This window comes from Ixodes scapularis, unplaced genomic scaffold, assembly GCF_016920785.2.
Source record: "Ixodes scapularis isolate PalLabHiFi unplaced genomic scaffold, ASM1692078v2 PGA_scaffold10__122_contigs__length_95168666, whole genome shotgun sequence".
Taxonomy (NCBI): domain Eukaryota; kingdom Metazoa; phylum Arthropoda; class Arachnida; order Ixodida; family Ixodidae; genus Ixodes; species Ixodes scapularis.
The window spans coordinates 58,627,358-58,651,334 of NW_024609836.1; the positions used below are offsets into that span (position 1 = coordinate 58,627,358).

The 23,977-nt window shown below is 45.8% G+C and overlaps 1 protein-coding gene across 1 annotated transcript in view; it reads left to right on the forward strand.

The window, feature by feature from the left end:
• LOC8044009 (ral GTPase-activating protein subunit alpha-1) overlaps positions 1-23,977 on the forward strand; it is an 85,758-nt gene that overhangs the window by 13,094 nt on the left and 48,687 nt on the right. Inside the window, exons 6-16 of the mRNA XM_029993773.4 lie at positions 1,023-1,175; positions 3,907-4,051; positions 7,051-7,207; positions 8,096-8,309; positions 10,976-11,125; positions 11,495-11,572; positions 13,810-13,962; positions 14,843-14,916; positions 16,858-16,969; positions 17,523-17,645; positions 18,441-18,810. Coding sequence (XP_029849633.3) covers positions 1,023-1,175; positions 3,907-4,051; positions 7,051-7,207; positions 8,096-8,309; positions 10,976-11,125; positions 11,495-11,572; positions 13,810-13,962; positions 14,843-14,916; positions 16,858-16,969; positions 17,523-17,645; positions 18,441-18,810 — 1,729 coding nt within the window. The remainder of the gene's footprint in view (positions 1-1,022; positions 1,176-3,906; positions 4,052-7,050; positions 7,208-8,095; positions 8,310-10,975; positions 11,126-11,494; positions 11,573-13,809; positions 13,963-14,842; positions 14,917-16,857; positions 16,970-17,522; positions 17,646-18,440; positions 18,811-23,977) is intronic.

The window sequence follows — 23,977 nt, forward strand, 5'->3', positions numbered from 1 at the left end:
CCACGGCGTACACAGTACAGCAAAATAAATTTACTATTTATTTTGCTGAAATGAAATCATGGTTTGTCGGAGTCTGGAAAGAAAGGGAGGAAATGGACGTCTCACTTCATTGCTTCCGCACCGGCATGTGTGAAGCTTGTTATGACACGTAGCAACAAGCAGAGGTGACCAAGAGCCAATGCAGGTGCTGCAGAATGAATGCAGAAGTTGGAAGCTTATTGTCTCTTAAATTTTTCTGGCTGTGTACTCTTGCCCCGCTAGGCGACGTTGCATAGATTGCTGTCTATAGTCCTATCAACTTTGCAGCATTTAAACACCGCCTCAAAAAGTACCGCCTTGTTTCAACAAATTTGGTTACAGCAGACGTTCAATTATAACATACCACTGTGTGAAGTTTGGTTGGTCTTTTTATCTATGCCATTGGGCCAACTTCACTTATTACAGATTTTGGTACGACATACCTTCGGACATAGTGGGCTATGTTAGGGAGTTTGTAAGTAGTTTACCATTCCATTATAGCAGACTCTTTGACGGCGGTCATTATTCCGAACATTACGTGGCTTTGGTTCGGTAGTGGTGGCATCCATTTTGTGAGCTTCTGTCATCGCCCTCGCTGCCTCTTGAGCCTCATATGACCTAGAGCATGCAGTGATGACGATCGTCGGTACAGCTCAATAAAAGATCACTACCTTTCAAGGTTCAGAAGTTTCAACGAACCAGTTCTTTTTTAACATTTATTCCCATTTGGTCAGTTCTATCGGTCAGAACAGCCTCCAATCATAATCTGTGTCAAAGTCTGTAGTATGAGTATCTGCGTTCTGCACACTTCCTTTACCTCAGACCAAAATGTTTGTCGCCGTCAAGGTCCGTTATAGCGAGTTCATACCGTAGCTCCGAGGCAACTGTTTCTTGGTAGATAGCACTGGAAAAGTACCATGGACAACGTATCTTCTAAAACGGCCTTTCGCTCGTGGCTCATCCCTCCGTCATTCTCGGGAATGCGTTCTCGTCATCTCTGGCAGGACTCGACATTCTACACGTCGGTGGACCAGGACTCGGGGCCCGTGGTGCCGGGAGACATGGGGCCCCTGCTGCTTCCGCAGAGTGGGGAATCTCAGCCGGAGAACGCCACCGTGACCTACCTCGAGTGCCTGATGGAGTTCATGGTCACACAGGTGAGCGCACGAAAACAAAGAAAGGGGCCTGTCAGGGCGGCAGCGCGGCACTGGCCAGCGCTGGTTCGTGGAATCGCCTTTGCGCGGCAGGACTGGTGAGTCGGGAGAATGTTTTGTGGCAAAACACCTCCGTTTTTCCCGAAAATTGTCCAGAATGTGAGTCGTCCATAACAAGTAGACAGAAACACATGCGTCTACCCGGTTAGTCCCCGAAAGTTTTGTCGATATAACAGGGTATCCATATTAACAGTGTTCATATTAATGCGACATGACTGTATGGGGCTAGGTTTCATGAGAAAAGCTACACGCTTAACTGACACGTAGGTCACGTGTCCTCGCGGCATCGTGTGACCTCATAAAGTCATGTGACCTAGGGACGTCGCATGACGTCGCACAATGTCAGGCACGCACACACACACACACAGCGTGTGCCGAGCTCATTCGCAACACAATCTGTGTGTCTCCAAGTTCATCAGATGCGATCAAGACATGCTTATTTCATAGCCACTTGAAAGCCAGGGACATAATACGGAGCTCTGACGTTCTGATCGAGATGCTGACACGTTCATGCCATCTTGAAGAAGAGATCTTTGGTGCAGGTGCGAAATTTGAGGTCGACAGTAAGGATGTATTGGGCGAGTCTAAACAAAACAATCAGCGAAAGTAAAGGCCTGTTCACACTCTTGCGACCGAGTACGACTGAGAGAGGCGAGATCTCTTACAACTTCTTAAATGTTTCTAGAATGAGGGAACACACTGACATTGTGGCGCCATCTATGCGGTGACCCTAGAACTGCATTTCACAAAAGCGAAGGTTTTGCGGGATTTCCGAGGTCAAATGTGCGTAATACCCATAGAAAGGCTCGTTTATAACATTGACAAAAGTTTTTCGAGCCAAAAAAGAAAGGATATTGCGCGAGAAATAAAAAAAAATATGCCGGACCGCCGAGTTTACACTGCCTCCTAATAGATGGCGCCAGTGTGTTCTCTGGTTTAAGAAGTTTTAAGGAACCCAGGTTTAAGAGGTCGCAAGCAGTCGCAAGAGTGTGAACGGGCCTTAAGAACTCGACGTAGCTGAAAAATAGTGAAAGTAAGAACAGGCACAATCTTGGTGTTTTTCACCTGCCGAGTGACTTCCCAGTTGGCTAAGCTAAACTAATTAACAATTATTGGGTTTCTGCATAATGTTGCATCACATATCCTTTGCAGCGTTGAGAAATCTTTACCGTGTATACTACTGCATATGGAGTTTATAACTTTTGAAGTTGTTAATTTTTTTATGTACTTACCAAGTAGCAGTTTCTATGTCACTATAGTGGATTTAGTCTTATTGAATTAAATTTAATCAGAATCTCCAACATTCATGTTGTGTTAATTGTTGAAAGCACTTCTGATTTTGCCTCTGGCTTGTTGCCTTTGACTTTGACTTACCCACTGGCAGAGCCGGCGCTACATAACGCGGGGCCTAGGGCAAGAAAGTAAAAAAAAAAATGTCAACAAAAGTTTAAAAAGCAAAATCTGAAATTTAAAAATAACTTCGCTTATACTAAACATGAAGAAAAATGAAACGGGCACATTATCATGCGGGATATCTCTGGTGTGTATTTATTCAGTAGTGCTATGTGCAGATTGGCTTGGTTTTTTATATATGCAATAAATGAACAGAACAGAGAACTGAGCAATTACAAAGGTGCTATCGACGCACGCCAGCCATAAAGTCACAACAAGGAAAACGAGAAAATAACATTGCAAAACATAGACTATACGAAGATATGGCGGCAGAATCATGGGACGAGTTCTGCGGCTGGTGGGGCTGCGTTCGGCACGAAGACGCCTGGAATAGCCGTCGAAAGGGATTCGGCGCCGATTGTCGGACCGGACGAGTTCTGCGGCTGGCGGGGCTGCGTTCGGCACGAAGACTGTCGGAGGGTTAGGCGAGCGGCCGAGAGAGGGCGCCACCGCACGGGAGACGGGGCGTGTTTGAGAGATGAATAAACGCGGGCTCGCCCGACAGATGGGTTCTGACACTCACACAGGCTGGTCTCTTGTCTGTTCACTGCCCAACCGCGACATGGTGGCAGCGGTGGGATAGCTGTGGCATTTTTCTGTCCGGGTGGAACAGTCCGGGTGGCATTGTGGCAACACAGGCATTTTTCTGTCCGGGTGGAACAGTCTGCAAATTGGCGAAGGGCCCCGCGCCCGTCGGCCAGCTATTTTTTCCTTTGGAAAACTCCACAAGGAGAGGTTAGTTTTGTAACACAGGAATTTTTCTGTCCGGGTGGAGCAATCCGCAAATTGGCGAAGGGCCCCGCGCCCGTCGGTCAGCTAACTATTTTTTTTTTCCTTTGGAAAATTCAGCAGTGAAAGTTATCTGTAGTGGCGATGTTGAAATTTTACAAAAAGTTCAACCGGCGAGTGACTGCGGGGCCCCTCTGTCACTTGCGGGGCCCTGTCGTAAGCGCAGGGCCCGGAGCGCCCGCCCCGCTCGCCCATGCCTAACGCCGGCCCTGCCCACTGGCTGATTGCTTTTTGTGCTGGTGTGGACAGCATAACCTACACACTGGCAGAAGAATGTTCATAGGGCATTTGTGAACTTCTTGACTATGCATGTTACTGAGTCGTTATTAGGCCACCTGTTGCAGCTTGTTATATGGGAGTGCTGCCCGCTGCTCTCACACTCTAAATATCAACTGATTGGTTGGTTAACTGACTGATTGATTGCCTGTGGCAGGTGACGAAAGTGCAGTGGGGGGACTCCCAAGAGTGGCGACAGCAGCGATGTTTCGAGTTCCTCTTCGAGAACTTCAAGAAGCACTTCCTACCCCACATCTTCCCCGACTTCTGCTTTACGAACAGCATATACAAGCCAAATCTAGGTAGGTGCCTCCTTCGAGAGTAAGCATTGGCGGAAGAAGTCTTCAGCTGCTATCATGCCACTTGGCTCACACATACTTGGCTTGCAGAGCAACTAAATAGCTTGTTGCTGTTGCTCAACATTTGATTTTTTGTGGTCGTTTCTGCAGAAGTAGAAATTTATTCATACTACGTGCTAGGCACTGTGCAGGCTCACTTCAGCTCTCCAGCACTTGTCTAGGAATGTAAAAGAAAGTTTAAACTGTTGTTTTCAGAAGTAGCAACTACCGTTTAATCTCGAGAGATGCACCACCCCGGATAGATAGACCTCCCATACTTTTGTCATGATTTGCTATTTCTTCAAAAACACCTAAAGATAGCCCACTTCTAGTAATTACAGGGCCTTGGCTAATAGTGATGTCGGCAGAAATGGTGTTACTTAGCCATGGCGGGAGATGAGCGAACATTGCTGACTGGAAACAGCAGTTGAATTAGGTTCATTGCTCCTCCCTGTGATTGCAAGTTTCACTGGTCCCTGAATCTAAAGCCAGCGTTTTTCAACTTTGTTTTATCGCGCACCGAAAGTTAACCCACTGGGGTCATTCCATGCCGTATGAAACTCAACCATTTTTTCATGTCTGGGATATGTACTAAAAAATTAATTTGGATAAAGAAGCCTCTGAACTCCTAGAAAAGTACACTTTTGTAAAAAGAATTAATTTTATTTTTGCTGGTATCAGGTTTTAAATTTCTGGAATTGGCGTAAAACTCGTGCAGTTTAGAAAAACATTGTGAAAAAAACGGTTGTGTTTCACACAAATATAGATGGATGCCTAATTATTTAATAATATGACTTATCTTACATTAAAATACTAACATTGAAAGATGCCATTTTGGGTCCAAATAGGAGCTCTAAAAAGAAGAGACTTCATAAGATTTCTTTCTTTTTTTTAGTCAGCTTGAATTTGGGTGTTAGCTACAATACTTTTTTGTTTGTTCTCGTAGAATTGATAACTGAATTGCATGTGTTAAATTTTGAGTCTTGTTTTGGTTGCATTTTAATTAAATGACAAAATCTCAAATTTATGCAGAAACGGCCAAATTGAAAGCCAGAAAAAGCAATGGGGGCAACAGTGCCCGGAACTTTTGAAATAGCCACAAGTTTAATCCACCTCACCTCATAAACATATAAAAAAATTAGAAAAGTAATTTTTGTTAATGCCGAGAAATTATTTTTAAAGGTGAGCCTCTCCAACTATGACTCCAGGCACCCGCCTCGTAGGCAACGCACGCCGGCATTTGCCAGCGAGGCGTCAATGGTGTGGGACGCCACTGCAAAGTCTTCAACGCTCTCCTGAAAGTTCCGCGCACTGTTGCCTACATTGCTTTTTCTGGCTCTCAATATGGGCGTTTCTGCATAAAGTTTAAATTTTGTCATTTAATTGAAATGCAAACAAACTAGATTTCAAAAATATAACACATGCAATTCAATTATCAGTTCTATGAGAACAAATAAAAAAAGTATTGTACGTAGCTAACACCCAAATCCAAGTTGACTAAACAAAATAAAGAAATCTCATAAAATACCTTTTTTTTGTAGCTCCTATTTGAACCAAAAATGGCGTCTTTCACGTTTGTGTCATAGTGTAAGATAGGACATATTTAGTTGCCCACCTAAATTTGTTTAATACTCAACCATCTTTTTTTTCACAATTTTTTTCTTAAATTCGTTGGTTTTAAGCCAATTCCAAAAATTTAGAGCATGACATTAGCAAAAATCAAATTAATTATTTTACAAAAAATAATTTGCTTGGAGTTCAGAGGAGTCTTTATCCAAATGAATTTTTTTGTATGTATCCCAGATATAAAAAAATTACCACGTCTCCTTTGGCATGGAATGACCCGCTCCTTATTTTCACCCAATTTTATTTCAATATTAGGTGGGCTCTCTCGGAGCATTACGTACTACATATATCGAAACGAGACCTACTACTAAGGTAATCTGAAATACCAAATGAGTGTCACGTAAACTGGGTGACACTCATAGTAAATTTCCTGTTTCAAAACTGTTTAGTGGGTAATTTAAGAGTGAGCAAGGCACTCTAGGTAAGTGGAAGGTACATCTGCTCCAAAGCCGATTCAGTTCTGTGAAAGCATTAGTATAAAACTCCATTTGACTGTTCTGCTAATAGTAGCTTTTCTTTTTCCTTGGATCTTACGAATGGGCTTTCTCCCCTTTCTTTGCTTCTTTCCTCAGCATTGCTAGCTCTTTTACGCTGCTGCTAACCTTTCCCCTACTTTTTTTTTAGTGCTCTGCTTTTTTTTTTTTTTTTGCACCTTTTCTTCTGTTTTTTACATTATTCTATGAGCCTGAATGTCTGGTTTTATGTTCATCCACACATATGTTGACATATGCACCACCACTCATTTTTTTCATCTGTCTCTTGAGCGCCGCGTTCATTGGCACCTTCGTCTACCAAATGGTCTTCTTTTTTATGTTTGTTCACCTTCTGCATCCTACATCCATTTGCATATCCATTGAAGCCTTAAACTCTCTATCTCTTTCAGCATGTGTTGTCTTAATTAATTGGCATGTTTGTCTGCCTCACTTCATGTTCATCCAAACATCACTTGAATCTCTGCCTGTACGTATCTACTTGCGCATCCTTCGGAATGTGCCTCTCTCTAGCTCTGCGCACGTTTTTCAATTCGCTTGCCATCTTGTCTTCATGTTTGTCTGCACACATGCCAGCAATCATGCATCCGTCTGCTCGATCGCACATGCATTTGCACATCCGTCAGCACATATGTCTGTCCGTCTGTGTGTCCGTCCACTCACGTGTCTACCCGTCTTCACATCCATCTACCGGCGACTCCGCACCCGCCTTCGCGTCCGTCTGCCTGCCTGCACCTCCACCCTCCCCACATCGTCTGCTCATCTGTGGGCACGTCGCCTGCTCCTCCGTCTGCCCGTTCCACGAGCCAGTGAGTGAGGGTTACCATTGGGTGTTGACCTCTCTAGAGCTGCCATCGCTCCGCCAAGACAAGAAGATGGCCGCCCCCGCGGAGGCTTCGGCAGTGCCCCCTCAGTGCCGCAGCGTGGTGGTCCAGTGGATCGTCAACTACACCCAGCCGGCCAAGCTGCGCAAGGAAGACGTGCAAGCCGCCGCCGCCGCCAGGTGAGGAAAGCTTTCAGACGTTGCCGTGTCTTGTGTCGTTTTGTGTTGGGAGATTCAGAGGCGAAGTAAATACTTGGCATTTCTTGACAAGAGAGGTGTAAACTTGTAGGTGATTGATTACTCTCACAGGCTGCGCTCCTTCCATGGTGCACTTTTGGTGAAACAAAGATGATGACCCAAATGACAAAAGAGCATTAGGACGCTTTTTCAGAAGCATTACATTTGATATTTCGCTTTAAAATATGCTTTGTTGTATTTTCAACTGAGAGACCGTTTTTCTGAGATGGTTCGACAGACAGGCTGAAATACGTAAATTAACTTTTAGTAGCTTGTAAGCCAGTGAAGATTTTGGTTACGAGAATGCTAGAGGGACTGGAGTTGCTCGACTTTCTTTCGGAGGGGGAGAGATGAGATGTTTGTTGAAACAAAGAAGTTTGAGGACCCCTATTGTGTTGTTTACTGAACTTTGTATAATATTGTATAGAATGCTGCACAGGAGAACCTTTATACAATGAAGTTACTTTCATCAGTACCTTCAATACATCAGTTCACAAAAAGCCTGTATCAGTATTGCAAGTGTACATTGCATGGCACGACGCAAACGCATCATCGGCGCTTTTCGCATTTCACTCGAGGGCAATATTGGCAAACATCAATCCGTGCTTCGTAAGTTGGCAAAGGGGATAAGCAATCTTTACCCCACTAATAGTTTTAATGACAACCTTTCGATTGCGAGAAAAAGATGGGGAAAATCAGCAATAGCTTGTTCGTGCTGCGATTGCCATCTTTGAAACCTCTGCTGTAGAGTTTGTCCCTACAGTACACAAAGCTTTGCCCCAATCTCGTCAATTTCGAACCACTCGTTCCCGGGCATCGAACCCACACCAGGAAGCAAGAGCTGGCAGACTGCGGCGAGCGTTCTGCTCTGGTGGCGACCGGGGGTGGCGCCCACGAAAGCCAGTCTGGCTCGTCGTCGTCCTCGTCGTCTGCGGTGCCCTCGCTCTCCATCGGCAGCCTGTCGGAGCGGGACTCTGACGGACAGCTGCAGCAGACGGCGGCGCAGGCGGAGCACGCCTCTGCAGGACACCGCAGCCTCACCCAGGTCGGTGCCCTACGGTTGACGCCTTTTGGAGAGGCAGATTGCACCGTTGCTTTTCCCGCAGAATGTGTCGTAGGGCCTGCGTTTCTTGAGGAGAGCAACACGTTAAGCCGCATTCACACCGCTCGTACGAGTACATCACTCCGTCGCGAAAGGAAAAGGCTCGACAAGCGTAAACCGGAAGTGAAGGTTTAATCGGCGAAGTCGCGCCGGAAGCAAAAGAGAGAACGAGCGTCGGAAAAACGGAAGCGAACGCTGCGGCGTCGACGCGACAGCTAGCTCGTGGGAGAGTGTATCTCGTCGTCGGAAGAGTGATTTGGCAAGGTCACGCTGGGCTTCTTATCTACTATGCTCGGTATCTCGAATATTTAACCTAGAATGTGCGGGAGTGAGGAGGGCTAGACTGACTCGGCAAGGTCATGTTGGCTTTGTTATCTTTTACACTCGTACATACATACATATGTGTGCTTTGAATGTGTGTGCAGACAGCTTTTGTGTGACCAACGTGACTGGACCGCCATACAAGTATAGAACATGCCTTGGACATTTTTTGTAGACTTTTTGGTAGGACATATTAGCAGTGGGTGCGTTAAGTCGGCGCTCCTTTACTCCTACTCCGACGCACCAAGTTTCATACTCCGAGCGCAGCAACTAAACGGCACATAGCGTACAAGAGCGCAACGCACTGAGGCTGCGTTCCGAACCTACTCGACTGGATCCGAGTTATCCTGGCGGATTATGTCACGTTACAACAAAAAATAAACGCTGGATGCGGGTAGGTTTTTGATAACCACCTTTACCCTAGAGTTAGATCGAGTAAGTTTTCGAACACGGCCAGAAACTATCAACGAACCACACGAGCTCCTTCCGACCGTGAATACGGGTGGCAGAAGCCGAAAATATTTCGAAGATAAATAATTAGGCCCGTGTGGAGCGGCAGAGTTTAAAGCAAAAGAGGCGGCGACATTATGAAGTTCGTGCAAACGTTTTAATATTCCTGAAAGGTTTGAAGACTCATTTCGTGCACATATGTGGAATGTTACATTGGCCGAACTATTTATTGACCATGCATGCTGCTCAGATTTAAATTAAAGCAGCATTCTTGAACCCGCTCATCGACGCAGGAAACACCCAAATTTGTCAGAGATTCCCTGGTTCCGTCAGTTCCGTCTCGCAGCGAGAAAAGAAGCCACGCCGATACCGGAACACCGTCGTTCGATAGCACGTCAATTCGTGTTTAGGCGGTATGCGTCAACAAACCTTTCCCGCAACGCTAACTGGTGTTTCGGCTTTCCAATCTAAGTATCTTTATTCGCTGTGGTGGGCTAAGCATTCTAAGCAGGGCAGCGGTCTGACTGTCTTTTCATCAGAACTGTTCTGTCGCCGAGCTATCGGCACCTTGTTCGATAGATCAATTCGTTTTCAGGCAAGACGCACAAGCAAACCTTTTCCTCAACGCTCATTGATGTTTCGGCTTTCAAATCGAAGTATCTTTATTCGCAGGGCTAAGCCTTATGAAAGGGACAGAGCGGTCCGAATGTCTCCTCATCTCGACAACTTTTCTGTCGCTGTGCTATCGGCACGATACCGTTTGACAGATGAATTTCTTTTTCAGGCGAGATGCACGAACAAGCCTTTTTTGGAACGCTAATTGCTGTCTTGGCCTTCAAATCAAATCGTTGTTACCTGCTGGATTAAACACCAATCAACTGAAAAGGGGCAGCGGTCTGGCTACGCCTCTCGTCTCGACGGTCTCAACAGCAGCGCAGCCATCTTGTTTGTTAACGTGACGTTACGGAGCGCGAAGAAGTCACTCGCGCTCCGAGAAATTTTCGGTGCATGAAGAGCGCGCTCCAGTGTCAGTCTCCGGTGGAACTCCTGTCCGTTTAGTGAAAGGAGTGCCAAACTCTCGCGCTCCGGAGCACGGACTTAACGCGCCCAGTGTGACTGCGACTTTATGCTCGACTGACATACGGGTCAAGGTCATACGAGCAGTTAAGGTTCCTAGGGACTCTGCCGCTCGTATGACGACGTCATGATTCCATGTGACGTGCGTCACGTGACACCACGGTGTTACGCGATGTCAGAGTCACGTGACTAGATGGCATCATGTGACGTCGCGTACCGCAGCATGTGCCCAGCTCATCTGCAACACACAATGTACATCGCCGAGTTTATAAGGTATGGTCTAGACAAACTAAAATTTTTTTTAAATAGGTTTTTCTCGGTAAGTTTGTGTGCATTGCGACAGAGAATACAGCTTGTATGGCCAGCAGGTTCGTCTGCTCTTTGTGCAGAGGGTGCGGTGGCGTCGCGGCACCCAGCCTTGATCGGAGGGCGTAGGGTTCGCTTAAACGAGCCGTCGTCTGCTAGTCGCAGCGACGGCTGCCTCGCCTTTTGTACGGTTTTGGGGAATACGTCGATTCGTTACGAACGAAGGCTCGTGCTCTAAGAAGGGGGAGAAAAAATACTTCGAAGGGCATTTTTATTTTTTGTCGCCCGGCAGCTACCAGACGCGCTACTACAAACAGAGAACTCGTGGCCTGGAACGCATCTTGGACTGGTGTGTTTACTGCCAATGTTCGAGCCCGCTAATGTTTGAGTCTGAACGTTGGCAGGAGTGTTCGTTTTAAAGTGTCGCGAGGTTTCAGAGGCACTGTCGTCATCAGACGCAGGTGGTGCGGAACGTGCTGTACTCCAAGCGAGAAAACGTGAACCTGGTGCACGAGGTGCTGAGGCAGGCCTTCCTGGCACCCTTCTCGCAGTCCCACACGACCAAGAACGTCATCTACACCTACCGGGACTGGATACAGATGGTCGTACGTAGCCTGCACCACCGTTTCACTGCGTCTGCACTCACTTTTTAGGCTAGAGCAAAGTCTTTGAGTTCTATTAGAATTAGCTTGTTGAGGTACTGGGGATCCGCCGCTGCCGAGAGCAGATGCGTGCACTTTGGGCGTTTCACGAGAGTTATCTGCGTAGCTCAGAAAATTGAGTCGAGGGTGCTAGTTAACGTTCCGTGACTGTTGCAATACTAAGGCTATCGCTTATAGTCATGGTGCCTGCATTCTGATGTCATGCCCCAAAGCTAATTCTTCGGGTTTACTATTACAATCGTGGGACTGCTCGTTGGGCAATGTGAATTTTGTTGCCGTCTTTGAAAAATTTTTTCTTGTCCCGACATGCAGTCTCCGGATATGCCACCATTTCTCGTGGACACCGAGGGTCGGGAGACGAAAGACGACGCCAGAAATGCCGTGACTGAGGTCAGTATCCTTTTTTACAGCGATAGTTGTTACAAGCTCTTCTCACCATTGGAAATCATGTCTGTCGTCGATGCTGTAGTAGTTGTTGATGTAATTGACAAGGTAGGGTGTCGGTCGTCGACGTTGCAAAGTCCTTAAAAAGGATTGACTACCGCTTCTGCCCACGGGAATCAAACCCGATACCGCCGTTTGAGAAGCGGAGACTTTGCCCTTGAACTACGTCACACTGCTAACAACCCGCTTTGTGTTCTTGTAGTACCTGATGCCCACTGCACATGCTCTCTGGAAAAAAAAAAAAAAAAAAAATAGCTGGTAACAAATTGTTGTCGCAGCACCGTCGATGTTATGAGCTCATGCCGGGAGATGCACTTTCATGCGCTGCAGAACAAAAAAAGAAACAAAAGCATTCGGAATGTGTAGTATTCGGCGCCCACTGCACCCACTTTCTGTAAAAATACGCAAAAATAACCGTTAAAAACAGCAGTCGTAGCACTCTTAATGCCAGGAGCTTGTGCCGGGAGACGCGCGTTTACATGCTCCGAACGAAAAGAAATGAACGTTTGGAGCAAAATGGTCAGATGTCTACTTTGTTCTGAACGCTTTTGTTCGTGCACCCCACGAAGCATGAACGCTACGTCGGCGCCCGGCGACTTCTCCGTGATGTGTCCGTGATGTGCCAGTACTGTGGGTTAACGCAGGACTGCTTAATTTTTAACACGGAATCTGTTTTATCAGTGAATTTTCACGGAGTTCTGTAACAATTAGCTGTAACAGCCAGTGGTAACGACACTGAGAGGCGTTACACCCATAGGAAACCATATAAAAGGACTTCCGTCCCCCAGCAGGATTTGAACTGGCCACCTTGAGATTGCAAGCGAAATGCTTTGCTGACTGAGCTATCTTGGCTCATTGGTTGGATTGTGCAAATTGCGACACCATTCGCGTGGCGCATGAATGAGAGCGCGCATGCTTAGCTGCCTTTCTAGTCATTTGGCGCTATCTCGCGGTGCGTGTCAGAGATAAAAGCGAATCTTGAGTTGGGGAAGCTGTTTCTTCCTCGGTTTTCTTCCCTGGAAGGCCTCTCATACATACTGTGCTTACCAGTTTCTGTCGGCACAATCAAGGTTGTATAATTTATTTTAATGAAAGGAGGCTCTACAAAGATGGTGGCAATGTCTTTGGTGGTAATTTTTTTCCTTTGCTTGTTAATTTATTTTAAATTCACGGTTGCAAGCAAATTCCTGAAGCTTCTGAAGTGATTTGAGTGTTGTTTTCATTAGCCTCAAGTAGCCTTGAGTTTGGATAGCATTTAGGCCAAAATTAGGGCACAAGCTTGCAACTACAGGAGTCTGTGGAATGAATTAAATGGGCCAGTGTCATTTGACTTCCAAAATGTCTATTGTTTTACATAAGAATGGTCCATACACGTCTGAGTGCAAGAGTAACAGTAGTGCTAGAGTACATAAACATGGCTATCAGATGACTTCAAGGAATAGCACCAGCACAGCTGATTTTATAATAATTTTTATAAATTTTAATTAGGCAACCTTTCGCACTGGTGCACACGTCGGGCTTCACCACTTTACACCGGCGTGCTAGGAGCAGCGGCCGACATGGGAGGGCTGTGGGATCGGCCCAGCAGGCTCGGAGAAAGTTTCCTCACTCTTATGGCACAACGAGTCTTGGTTACGATCTCAATTTGAACCTAACTCTTAAGAACGAGGTTCAAAATAAATAGAGCTAACCTGCATTTGAATTTGTATGGTACTTTGGCAGTCGAAAAATGTCTGCTTGAAACAATTTTGCCTCCGAGAGTCGCTCCCCGTCTCATCTGTAGGCTCCCAAAAGCGTTACCGGTTGTTACGTCTTCCCAGTTCCCAAGTTTTTTTTAACCGTGGTTTCCCACGAAAAACATACCGACGGGGCTCTACTCTAACAGATATTGCGTGTGCGCGGCGGTCGTCGTACTTCACTATTGTCGTTCAAAAAAAAGAGAAGATTGGGAAAAGTTTTGAAAAGGCTTCTGTTCTTTCCACGCTGCCTAAGGTGTTCTCTCAAATTTGCACGAAAGATGACTACCCTTCTCGCCTATCTCCGAGCTCAAGGAAAGCGAGGGCAAAAAGTTTTCATACCTACTGAAGAAGGTTCTTCATGTTGGGCTCCAAGGCGGCAAGACCAGCGTTTTTATTTGAAGTCGGGGAGTACCGTGCCCGTGTCGACTCTTCCCTCTTCCGCAGAGCAACTGCCAGCCTCCCAAGGGTGCAGCGCCGGTGAAGCGAGAAAACGTCTTGGCCGGGGTGCAGAACGTCTACCAAGTGTTCATCACCAACGCTGCCAACGTGTTTCTCCTCGAAGTGGCGACCGAAGAACGGACGCTCCTCGACGAGCAGGTGAGAGCCCTTTGAGGTGCAACGTCTTTTGAGGTGCAACGGCTTAATAAGCTTGGACGCTTTTTCAGAAGATACAGCCTCGAGGAGGTCACGTTCGTGTTTGATTGCAAACACAACGAAAAATGGGGAATGTGTCATCTTTAGTTAGGAATACGAAAAATATGAGGGACGCATCGCGTTCGTGTTCGGATGCAATTGTGAGAAAACGTAAGGGACATGTCATGTTTACATTCAGCTGTGATTGTGACAAGGCATAAGGATATGTAGGTTCCGTTGTGATCATGGTGGTGTTCATGTTTAATTGCAAACTTGATAAAACGTGAGAACCATGTTGCATTCAGTTAATGCATAAGAGACTAGGAACACATAATGTATGTGTTCACTCATGATTGTGCCAAAACATAGGGTCATGTCATGTTCAGTTGTGAGCATAACAGAACATAAAGAAAAAAAAATATTAACCAATGGTGGAAAGTGCAATGAGCTGGCAGTCTGAACTTTCAGTCATGTCCTTCCTCCTAGAAATGCTCTTAATGTACTTATAATGTCTTCTGAATCTCACACGGCTATCTGAAACCTAATTTTAGTCTTGGAATGAGCACCGAAGAATGCCCTTAAGGATTAATTGCGTTAATGTTAGATCCCAAAGAAAACAATGTTGGCGACTTTTAGTTATTGGCAGGCTGCTACATTTGGGAACGTTGCTAGTTACACCTTCTGTAGTACCACAAAACTGTGTTCTGCTGCGCAGTGTTATCCTGTCCATACCTCTACCACAAAGATATTTGTTCGACTAGTCCTGTGTTGCTACTGGACTGCAGTAATCTTTGGTTGATGGAATTAATTTTTCACGACGGATTTTTTTTTCTCTGGTGTTAAGGTGGAGTTGTGTAAGCGTGTGATGAACATCTACCGTTACATGGTCATGAAGCAGCACATGGATAAGGCAACATGGTAAGTGGAGGTCTTTGCCGTGTTACATTTTACTCCAACGACGAACACCGCAGTTGAGAAAAAATTGCTAGTCAATTGTGTTGCATACGTGAAATGGTCTAGCATAACAAACATTTAGCGATACTCTGAGTTGCCGGACGGCACACACCTACGTTCACGGTGCTCTTCATCAGATAGTTAACGCAAATCATGTGTACACTCAAGTTCTTAGAATGAAGCTATACTACCGCTAATCTTCCAGAGCCTTCCATACTCTCAAGCTCCTCTCCCTCAGTACGCACAGGTGGTTGAGCTCCTCCTTGTCTACCTCACTCCTCTTCGCCTACCCCTCTGGTCAGACGAACTCCCCTTTAGCCAATCTGCATGAAGCATCTCACTTCTCCTCTCTCACCCCTCAACCAATCAGTGTCGAGCCTCGCGGCCATGCTTTGATCCGGTCTTCACGGAATGCCAAACACCTAGCCGAAGAATGTTTCACGTTGAAAGCTACAGCTTCACGGTGCTCGTACTGAAGTACGGACTTCAGTATGATTCCATATGGAACCATACGAATTTCTAGGATTCATGTCGATTTCAATATGAGTACCGATGTAAGATCCACACACTGTTGTCAGACGCTTTATTCTATAGCTTCATGGTACTCGGATTGGAATTTGGATTCCAGTATGAATAGATTACATTCTAATATGATTAATTGTGGTTAATTCAAAGAAATTCAAAATTTTTATTGGCCCATTGTGTTTTTAATGTATATTTATGAGCCTTCTAATTCGAACGTCATTTTCGTGTAATTCATACATTTTGTCCTCACGGCCCCATTGAGCGCGCTTCTTGTTGAGCAACGGTGCACTACGGAGAAGTAACACTCACGGAGCTCGCTTCTGCAAGTGTTGCTTCTCTGTAGTGCATCGGTGCTCGGTAAGAAGTGCACTCAGCAGGGCGAATACCTTTTTTTGCTGTGTGCACAAACTTAATTTTGTTTTAAAGCGCCGTGTGCTGTCTTAACAGTCCATGATAGACAGCACGTTTGAGGGGTGAATAATCTTATCTCACACATTTCACCAAATGCTTCATGTGCGGCATGCCTGCTTATATTTGTAGGACTGCATAGAGGAAACCATCAAATGTCTGCTTTGTGTGTGTAGCCATCCATATAACAATTCATAATTTTGCCTTGCATGATGTTTATATGAATTTTTGATAATTAAACAAAATTCATGGCTTCTTGGATTTGGAATTAATGAAAGTCTACTGTACATAAATTCGGCAGACTATGTTTCTTACCATGGTTTACTACCAGAAAACAATGTTTCATACTGATTCTCACGAGGGTCGTGTTCTTATGTGGCATATATTTAAAATATTCCCTTGTTGAGAGAAGAACCTAGTGGGGCATGTCAGACTGGTCTCCGACATCTTCAGCTATCATTGGAACCTTTTCAGGCAGTTATTCCTTCAAGTTTCTTCTGCAAGCTTCTGCTGGACATCTATACATTAGTGGAATTTGGACGGTTCGATGAACACTGTACCGAGCATCGATAAAAATAGCCTAAAGCCTGCAGTCCCAAACAACGTTGGGGGTTTAATACCGATTACAATCGTGTCATATCAGTTTAAATCTGTCGTGCTAACTGGAAGCTTGCCCATCACTTTTCTCTCATTGCATTGGAAACCAGTGTTTATTTATGGGAGAAATGCACAAAAGAAGATCTGGGTGAAGTGAAAAAATGAAGCAGACAGGACAGGCGCTGACTCACAAATAACAGGTATTTAAAAAACTGCAGACAAAGAAAACAACCATACGTCGACGTAACTAACATGAGTCCATAAACCTCTTCTTTTGCACGCCACGCATTTCTCTCGTAAACACGATTTGGCTCATCCACAATGCCACTCTAATCCGCTCGTGAGTTGCAGTAAAGGCCTTGCCATTGATTGCAGGGAACAGCTGCTCGTGGTTCTGCTGCGCGTCACTTCGCTCGTGCTTAAGACGACGCCTCCCTCGCGCAAAGAGGAGGTACTTGGAGGCAGGCTGGCCCCGGCGCTTTTCCAAGTGAGCCATTACTCTATGCAGTGCTTACTACTTGTGGTTCCGGCGAGATGTGCGTCTATGACTCGTATTAGCCTGTGACGCGGCCGGCTTGTGGCATTTGGGCGCCCTCGTAACCTGCGTCTGCAAACGAGCTTCGAACATAGAGCTTTATGCTCTGAGTTTGAGTTGCGCATCTACAGATTCCAGCGCACTAAACAATATTTGTTTGCTGTTCGGTACATTCTTCAAGAACACGTGATGTTTTAGCACAAATTTTCTGTTGTTGAAAATGGAAATAGGATTTCCTTTTGTGCTAACTTTGTGCCACTTTGTAAATCAGTTGCTTGAAGTGGCACAACTAACTGTGGTGATGGTGCACATTGTCCAAATGCACAGCAAACAATGCCAAAATTTTAAGGATTTTTTGTTTTTTAATTGGAGGCATAGTTTTGTTATATTTTGCTTGTGTTGAACCTTCTCGTCTGGCCTCTCCCCAATTTTCATTACGTTGAGCGCTTATTTAGAGCTTCGTATCGTCTCCTGTTCAAAATGTGACGGTTTTCGTACTTTGCAGACGCTGATAGTGACGTGGATCAAGGCCAACCTACACGCCACCATTTCGTTGGAGCTGTGGGACGGGTTTCTTAACGTTCTCTCATCGCTAACACAGTGGGAGGAGCTGATACGAGAATGGGCGGTAAGTTTCCAGTAGCCTTTTCCCCTTCTCTATTAATTTTTTATGCTTTGTGTCTTTTTGTGGCATTGGTAGACAAGTGATTGTACGTGTCGCCAACCACACACTTGTCTCCTTGTCAAGCCATGGAATGAGCATCCCCTTTTATGTAGAACCATGTTGGTCTCAGGTTTGGTTCAGTCCTGATGGGGCCAGGATGGGGCTCAGCCCATTCGCTATGATTCCGGATTCAGTTCAATAAGGAGTCTTGGCCGGGTTTACGCCAGAGCCAAGTTTTTGTCAGTGCCAAGTTCATGCCAGAGTTGGGGTTATGCTGGGCCCGGTTACGCCAGGCCCGAGTTATGCTGGGCTGGGCTTTTGCTAGAGTGGTTTGTGCCGAAGTCGGCTTTATACAGTGATCGACATTAGGCCGGGGATGGTTATCCACTGGGGTTGGGTTTGTGCTGGGCCGGGCTGGCACCAAAGTCTGGTTCTGGCCGAAGCTCGGTTTGCGGGGGGCCAACTATGAACTGGGGCCGTGTTTGTGGTGAGAACGGGTTTACAGTGGGGTTAAGTTTGTGATGGGTCTGGCTTCGCGCTGGGGTCGAGTTCACATCGAGGGTGGCTCTACGCCGGACCTCGGTTTGGTGCCGCGTTTATTCCGAAGCTGGGTTTGCATCTGTGCCGAGCTTACACTGCGGTCTGGTTTTGTGCCGGAGTCAAGGCCGCACTCAGGCCATGCTTACACCCGGCCTGGTTTTGGCCGTAGTTGGGTTTGGTCTGGTCCCAAGTAACCACCACGCGTTCGGTGTCCCGCAGAAAACGATGGAGACACTTACACGCATCCTGGCCCAACACGTGTACCGGCTCAACCTGGCAGACCTGCCGCTGCAGCGGCAGCAGCAGCACAGGAGGAGACGGGGCCTCAAGCACCACCACGCCGCCTCCAACCCCAGTGCTTCCGGCGCCACGGCAAAGGCGGAGACTGGGCGGGGGGACAACACCGGAGGCGGCGGAGCCGGGAACGCCACTGCGGGCGGCGCCGCCCACGTCAACGGGGTGGCACCACCCTCGCACCGAGCCTCACCTTCATTGGCAGACTCGCGGGAGGGAAGCCGCGAGTCTGGGGTACCACCCTCTCCGCGGTTGCGAACCGGCAGCGTCGGGCAGCGTAGCTGCAGGACGGAAGGTGAGAGCTCTTCTTAAAAGGGTGCTCTGGTGATCTTAATGTGCTCACATTAATATCCACCTGATGGCGTCCATCTGTGGACAAAACAGTGGAAAGGGAAGTGCGCCACATAGAGAGGACGAGAGTGGCAAAGGACAATGGCGAAAGGGAGTCGACGTCGCGTGGCAGAAGCCAATGCGTGCGCAGATGCTGGGGCGAGTGTGAACTTGCGAGTGTGCGGAGCGCGTTTGTCTTGGTTTGTGCTACAAAATGGAGTGTGAACCGAGTACTACCGCTGGTCCAAGTAGGTGGCAAAAAGATTAAAGGAAGATTCATTGGTGGATCTTTAGGGAATGCATTAGGGAAACACCACACATGTCCCCCTTTGGGAAATGCTAACACTGACCCCTTCATTTTTCTGCTTTAGCTTTCTCTTTTGGCTTTCTCATTTCCTTCCTCTATTTTTTGCTGCCTCTTTTCAACTTAAACGATGGAAATTTTATTCATAGACATCTAAAAAAAAAAAATATACCAGAACGCAAAAAAGAAATTTTCCCACGCAAGCGCTCTCTTTTTATTTTTGTTGCCCTTCTCTCCCGCTCCTCATCTCCTTGCTTCTTTTTATTTGTGAGCAGTCAATTATGAAATTTAGGAGCTTTGTAAGCAACCTTTTATAATATTTAATAACGGCATTCGTAAAGCATGTTTTTTAACGCAACTGCGAACACGCTACGGCCCTTCTTTTTGAAATATTGAAAATCAAAGTCCGGAGTGATGTCGCCTCCTGGCTGTTTATCCTCCCTCGGAAAACATGGCGGCGCCCGACGCACGTAGCACTGAGGATGATCGGTGGGTCGGGGAATCGGGCGAAGTTGTCTTTTTTAAGTGCCCAACGACCTCTCAGACTTTGAAAAGGAAATCGCCAAATGGTCAAAACAACTGTGTTTGGTGTCTGTGTGTCGTTGTTTCGTTTGCGACTTCTTCGGGGCAGCCTTTCACGCAGAACCGGCGCGACGTGGCCCCTCACGTTGTTCACAAAAGTCCACTGTTGTTCTCTTTAACCTCACACTGTTTCAAAGAATTTGAGATCGCTGAAAGAGCCCTAAAAAAAAAACTTAGAACTCGAAAGGGAAGCGCTTTTTGCTCACAGCAACGTAACTTTTCTCTAGCACCAGTTTCTCTCAAACTAATATTATTCAAATCTTTGGTTCGCTCAAAATTAGAGTATGCAGCTTCAATCTGGGATCCTGGTCAGACGACGCTCACTTCTCATCTCGAGTCAGTTCAGAACCGCGGCGCTCGTTTCATACTTAACAATTATCACCGTACAGCTAGTGTATCATCCATGAAATCTCTTCTCTCCTTGCCACTGCTTTCTTTGCGCCGTAAGTGTTCTCGTCTATGTCTTTTCTATAAAATATATAATTCTAACCCCATTCTTAAAGAAAAGCTCTTCCTTGTCCCACCTTACGTTTCTCCACGCATTGATCATCAGTACAAAGTCGGCATTCCTCATTCTCGAACCTCAGCCTATCACGAATCTTTCATTCCTAGGACATCACCAGAGTGGAACCACCTTCCGGCGTCATTAATATTATTACCCTCGTTAGATCTGTTTAAAAGTGCTGTTACTAATTATTTTTGCGAAAGTGACCCGTGACCTATTCCATGTCTTCTATTACTGTTTGTTGTTGTTTTTTTCACTCACTCCCCTCTGTAACGCCCCCAGGGCCTTGAGGGTATGTAAATAAATAAAAATAAAAATAAATTGGCAGCACGCACTAAGCGGTTGATGGCGGGATGCGGGCGAACACGGTGCTGAGGCGTGAGCAAAACTCGAATTGCAGGACGACTCAATCTTTGACATCGCTGCACTGGCGCGGATCGCTCGGGAACTTCAAATTCGGCTCTCAGAAAATGTTTCTTTGCTTCACAAATACTGAGTTCCCAAATTTTGAATTTTGAGGCTAATGTCCAGCTATCGTTTTCAATCGTTTGGGATAATAACAAAGAATAAAATGATTTTGACCTGTCAGTGCCCCTTTAACGTTTCCCAAAGGGGGACGTGTTTGGTGTTTTCCAAGGGTCAAGCTAACGCGTTCCCTAAGGATCCACCAACGAATCTTCCTTAAGTTTTGTCGAGCTATTCAAACTACATGAATTTTTTAATGCAACGGAATCTCGTTAATACACTCCCTCATAGTACAAAAAATTTTTCAAACGTTTTTTTTTAAATATGGAGAGGTGCGGCCCATACAGGAGTGTGGCCCATACATGCAGTTATAGAGCGTACGCCGCACATTCGCTTAGTGCTGCTGCGTGAGCAAGCTTTGAAGTAGGCATGTACAAATAGGGGATTTTGAGTTTGAAGCGAATTCAAAGCGAATAGTAGTTTTCGCCGAACACATTTTTGAATCGAATATAGAATAGTTTATGCAAGCTCTTCAGTGCTGCTCCATGCCTAGAAAACCCATCTGTGCTCGTAAAGGTCGTTCCCAAGCCTCCACTTTTCCATATCTCGGCCAAGTTAATTTTAATACAGTCGCTGACCAATCTTTCGGACTCGGAGGGGACCCCGAAATTGTCCGAATAATCAAGTGGTCTGAAAAATTTATTTGAGCCTAATTATCAAATTTCCGTGCATATTCCGCTGCGGATCGGCCACTTGCTTGATGTCAAGTTTAAGTTCTCGTGCAACTTCCGTTTTATATTGTTCACTTTTCACTTGTTTGTTTATCTGTCTGATCACAGTGCTGCAATTTGTTGGTGCCTTCGTTGGCACAAACAGCAAAGTTTAAGTTGGCACCATTTGGCACTATTTGGAGACTATGTTTAGTCCACCAAGCTCGCTTCAATACAGTCTAAGCTCGTTATAACAGACCTTGATTTTAACCAAGATTTCGGTCTATTGTAACAGGAGTATGTTGTATGCAGATATGAAGTTGAGACAATGGAGCATAGAGGAAAACCAACCAAACTTCACAAATCGGTATGTTATATCCAAATGTCTGTAGTAACCAGGTCTGTTATAATGAGCTTAGACTGTACTAAGCCTATCAGCAAAAAACCTTTGTGCTCAAAGACCACAAGAACGACAAACTGCCAATTTTCTAGCGGTCGCACTCGAAAAACACGGACCACGAGAACAATTGGAGGAACCATAAGAACGGGCAGATGGCGACCACGTTGGCTATAGTGGAACCGGAAAACCCCAGTGGAGCCTCAACCCACCTTATTTTTTGCGTAGGACGTGGTATCGAGGCTAGAGGGCAAAATAAGAACAACCAAAATGGCAGCACTAAGCTCGCGGCGCTATTGCAACGGCTGTTCTGTGGCTTGTTATCTGAGAAAATCACACAAATTATTTCCGAAATATTGGGCAATAAGCTTTATGGCATCCGAACTTTCGGTACATGTCATACGTTTACTCTATGGGGTGAGTGACGGTTCGGCGAAGACGACCAAATAATCAAACGCGTCTGAAAAATTGGCGTCCGAAAAATAGGTCGGCGACTGTATAGCTATATTTATGGGCTGTGACCTGAGAAAATTCATTGCTTAAATGAGGATGGCAAGTGAACAATGCACTTGACATAAATCGTCTTTATTAAATATTCTTTATTAAATCTAGATTTCGAGAAAATAAAAAAAGGACTGTCATGAATGATGAACGTAGGTTGTCAAACATCTCTGCCTAACATGTACTCTTGCATAATAGCCACAGTTTAATTTTGAAATTTTTACTGTAGTGTAGATATCAGTATTCACAAAGTTGCGATTTCTTTTTACACACACCACGCGCACGCGTGCACCAGTCCTCTTTGAAAGTGGGCTTTCCTAACATGACTGCAATATTTATACTTTTCGAATTATTGATCTGGGAGGGTTAGCCCCATTTAGCGCGCTTTTTACCAAGCGCCAGTGCACTGCAGAGAAGCAAGACCCGTGGAAGTGAGCTCTGCAGGTGTTGCTTCTCCTTAGTACTCTGGTGCTCGGTAAGAGAAAATATGAATATTGGAGTTCATCTCGAAGCGTATATCAAATATCATATTATTTGAAACTACTATTCAAAAACTCGAATATTTGCGAATATTGAATAGCGTATTATTCGAAACTTCTATTCGAAAACTCGAATATTCGCACAGTACTACTCCCAAGGTATTCATTTGACACCATCAATCTTGCAGTCCGTTGGTAGCCAATTCTATTGCCCAAAGAGCAAACCCCTGTCTGCCACTGGCATCACTTTTTCATCGTTCCCAGTATAGACGATAAAAAGTGTAAGCACCAAAATTGCAAATTTATTAATTTGAAGAAAAAGAAAAGTTGGGGCGTTTTATTTGGGTTATTGGTAGTGCAGCTATGTTTAATGGTGTGTTTAGACAGTCTCGAGGTTAATCAGAGACCAAGACAAAACGCCAACGTATCTGTTTAACATTACTGGTGCCGAGTTTGGTAGAATGCCCAAGCAGGGTAAAGTGGACCTCTTTAAAGTAACGAGCGCTGTTTGGGATGTTGTCTCCAAACTACAGACAAAGGCCATCCAAAATGCGTCCGCGGATGTTGACAGAAAACTCTCCGTTGGTTTTGTGGCAAGTATGAATAAATAAAAATAAAACGGGGGGCATCGTGAGTCAGCCTTCTTTGGCATTATTAGATAGTGAGGTCCTGATCCCTTGTCATCATTTCTAGGCATCAGCCGAGAGGTTGTCCTCTAGGTCGTCTTAGAAGTCGTCCTAGAGGTTGTCCTTGAGGTTGACGTAGGCATTGCCCTCTAGGCGACGTCCTCGAGGTCGTCCTAGAAGTAGTCTTTGAGGTTGTCCTGGGCGTTGTCCACTAGGCATCGTCCTCAAAGTCATCCTAGAAGTCGTCCTTGAGGTCGTGCTAGACGTCCTCTAGGCGTCGTCCTCAAGGTAGTCCTAGAAGTCATCCTTGAGGTAGTCCCAAATGTTGTCCTCTATTCATCGTCCTAGACGTCGTAAAAATAACAGCTTCACTGGTCCTCCATCTTCACGTGAAGTGGAAGGGCTCTTTAATTTCTTAACCCCCTTAACACCATGGGGTCGTGCCCTTTGAACATGACGAAAATGGAAAACAAGGCCAGGGGAGAGGGTGAGCACATGTGCAGAAGCTTACGGGAAAAAGATCCATTTACCTGTACCACGAAGGCACTGCTGTACTATATTTG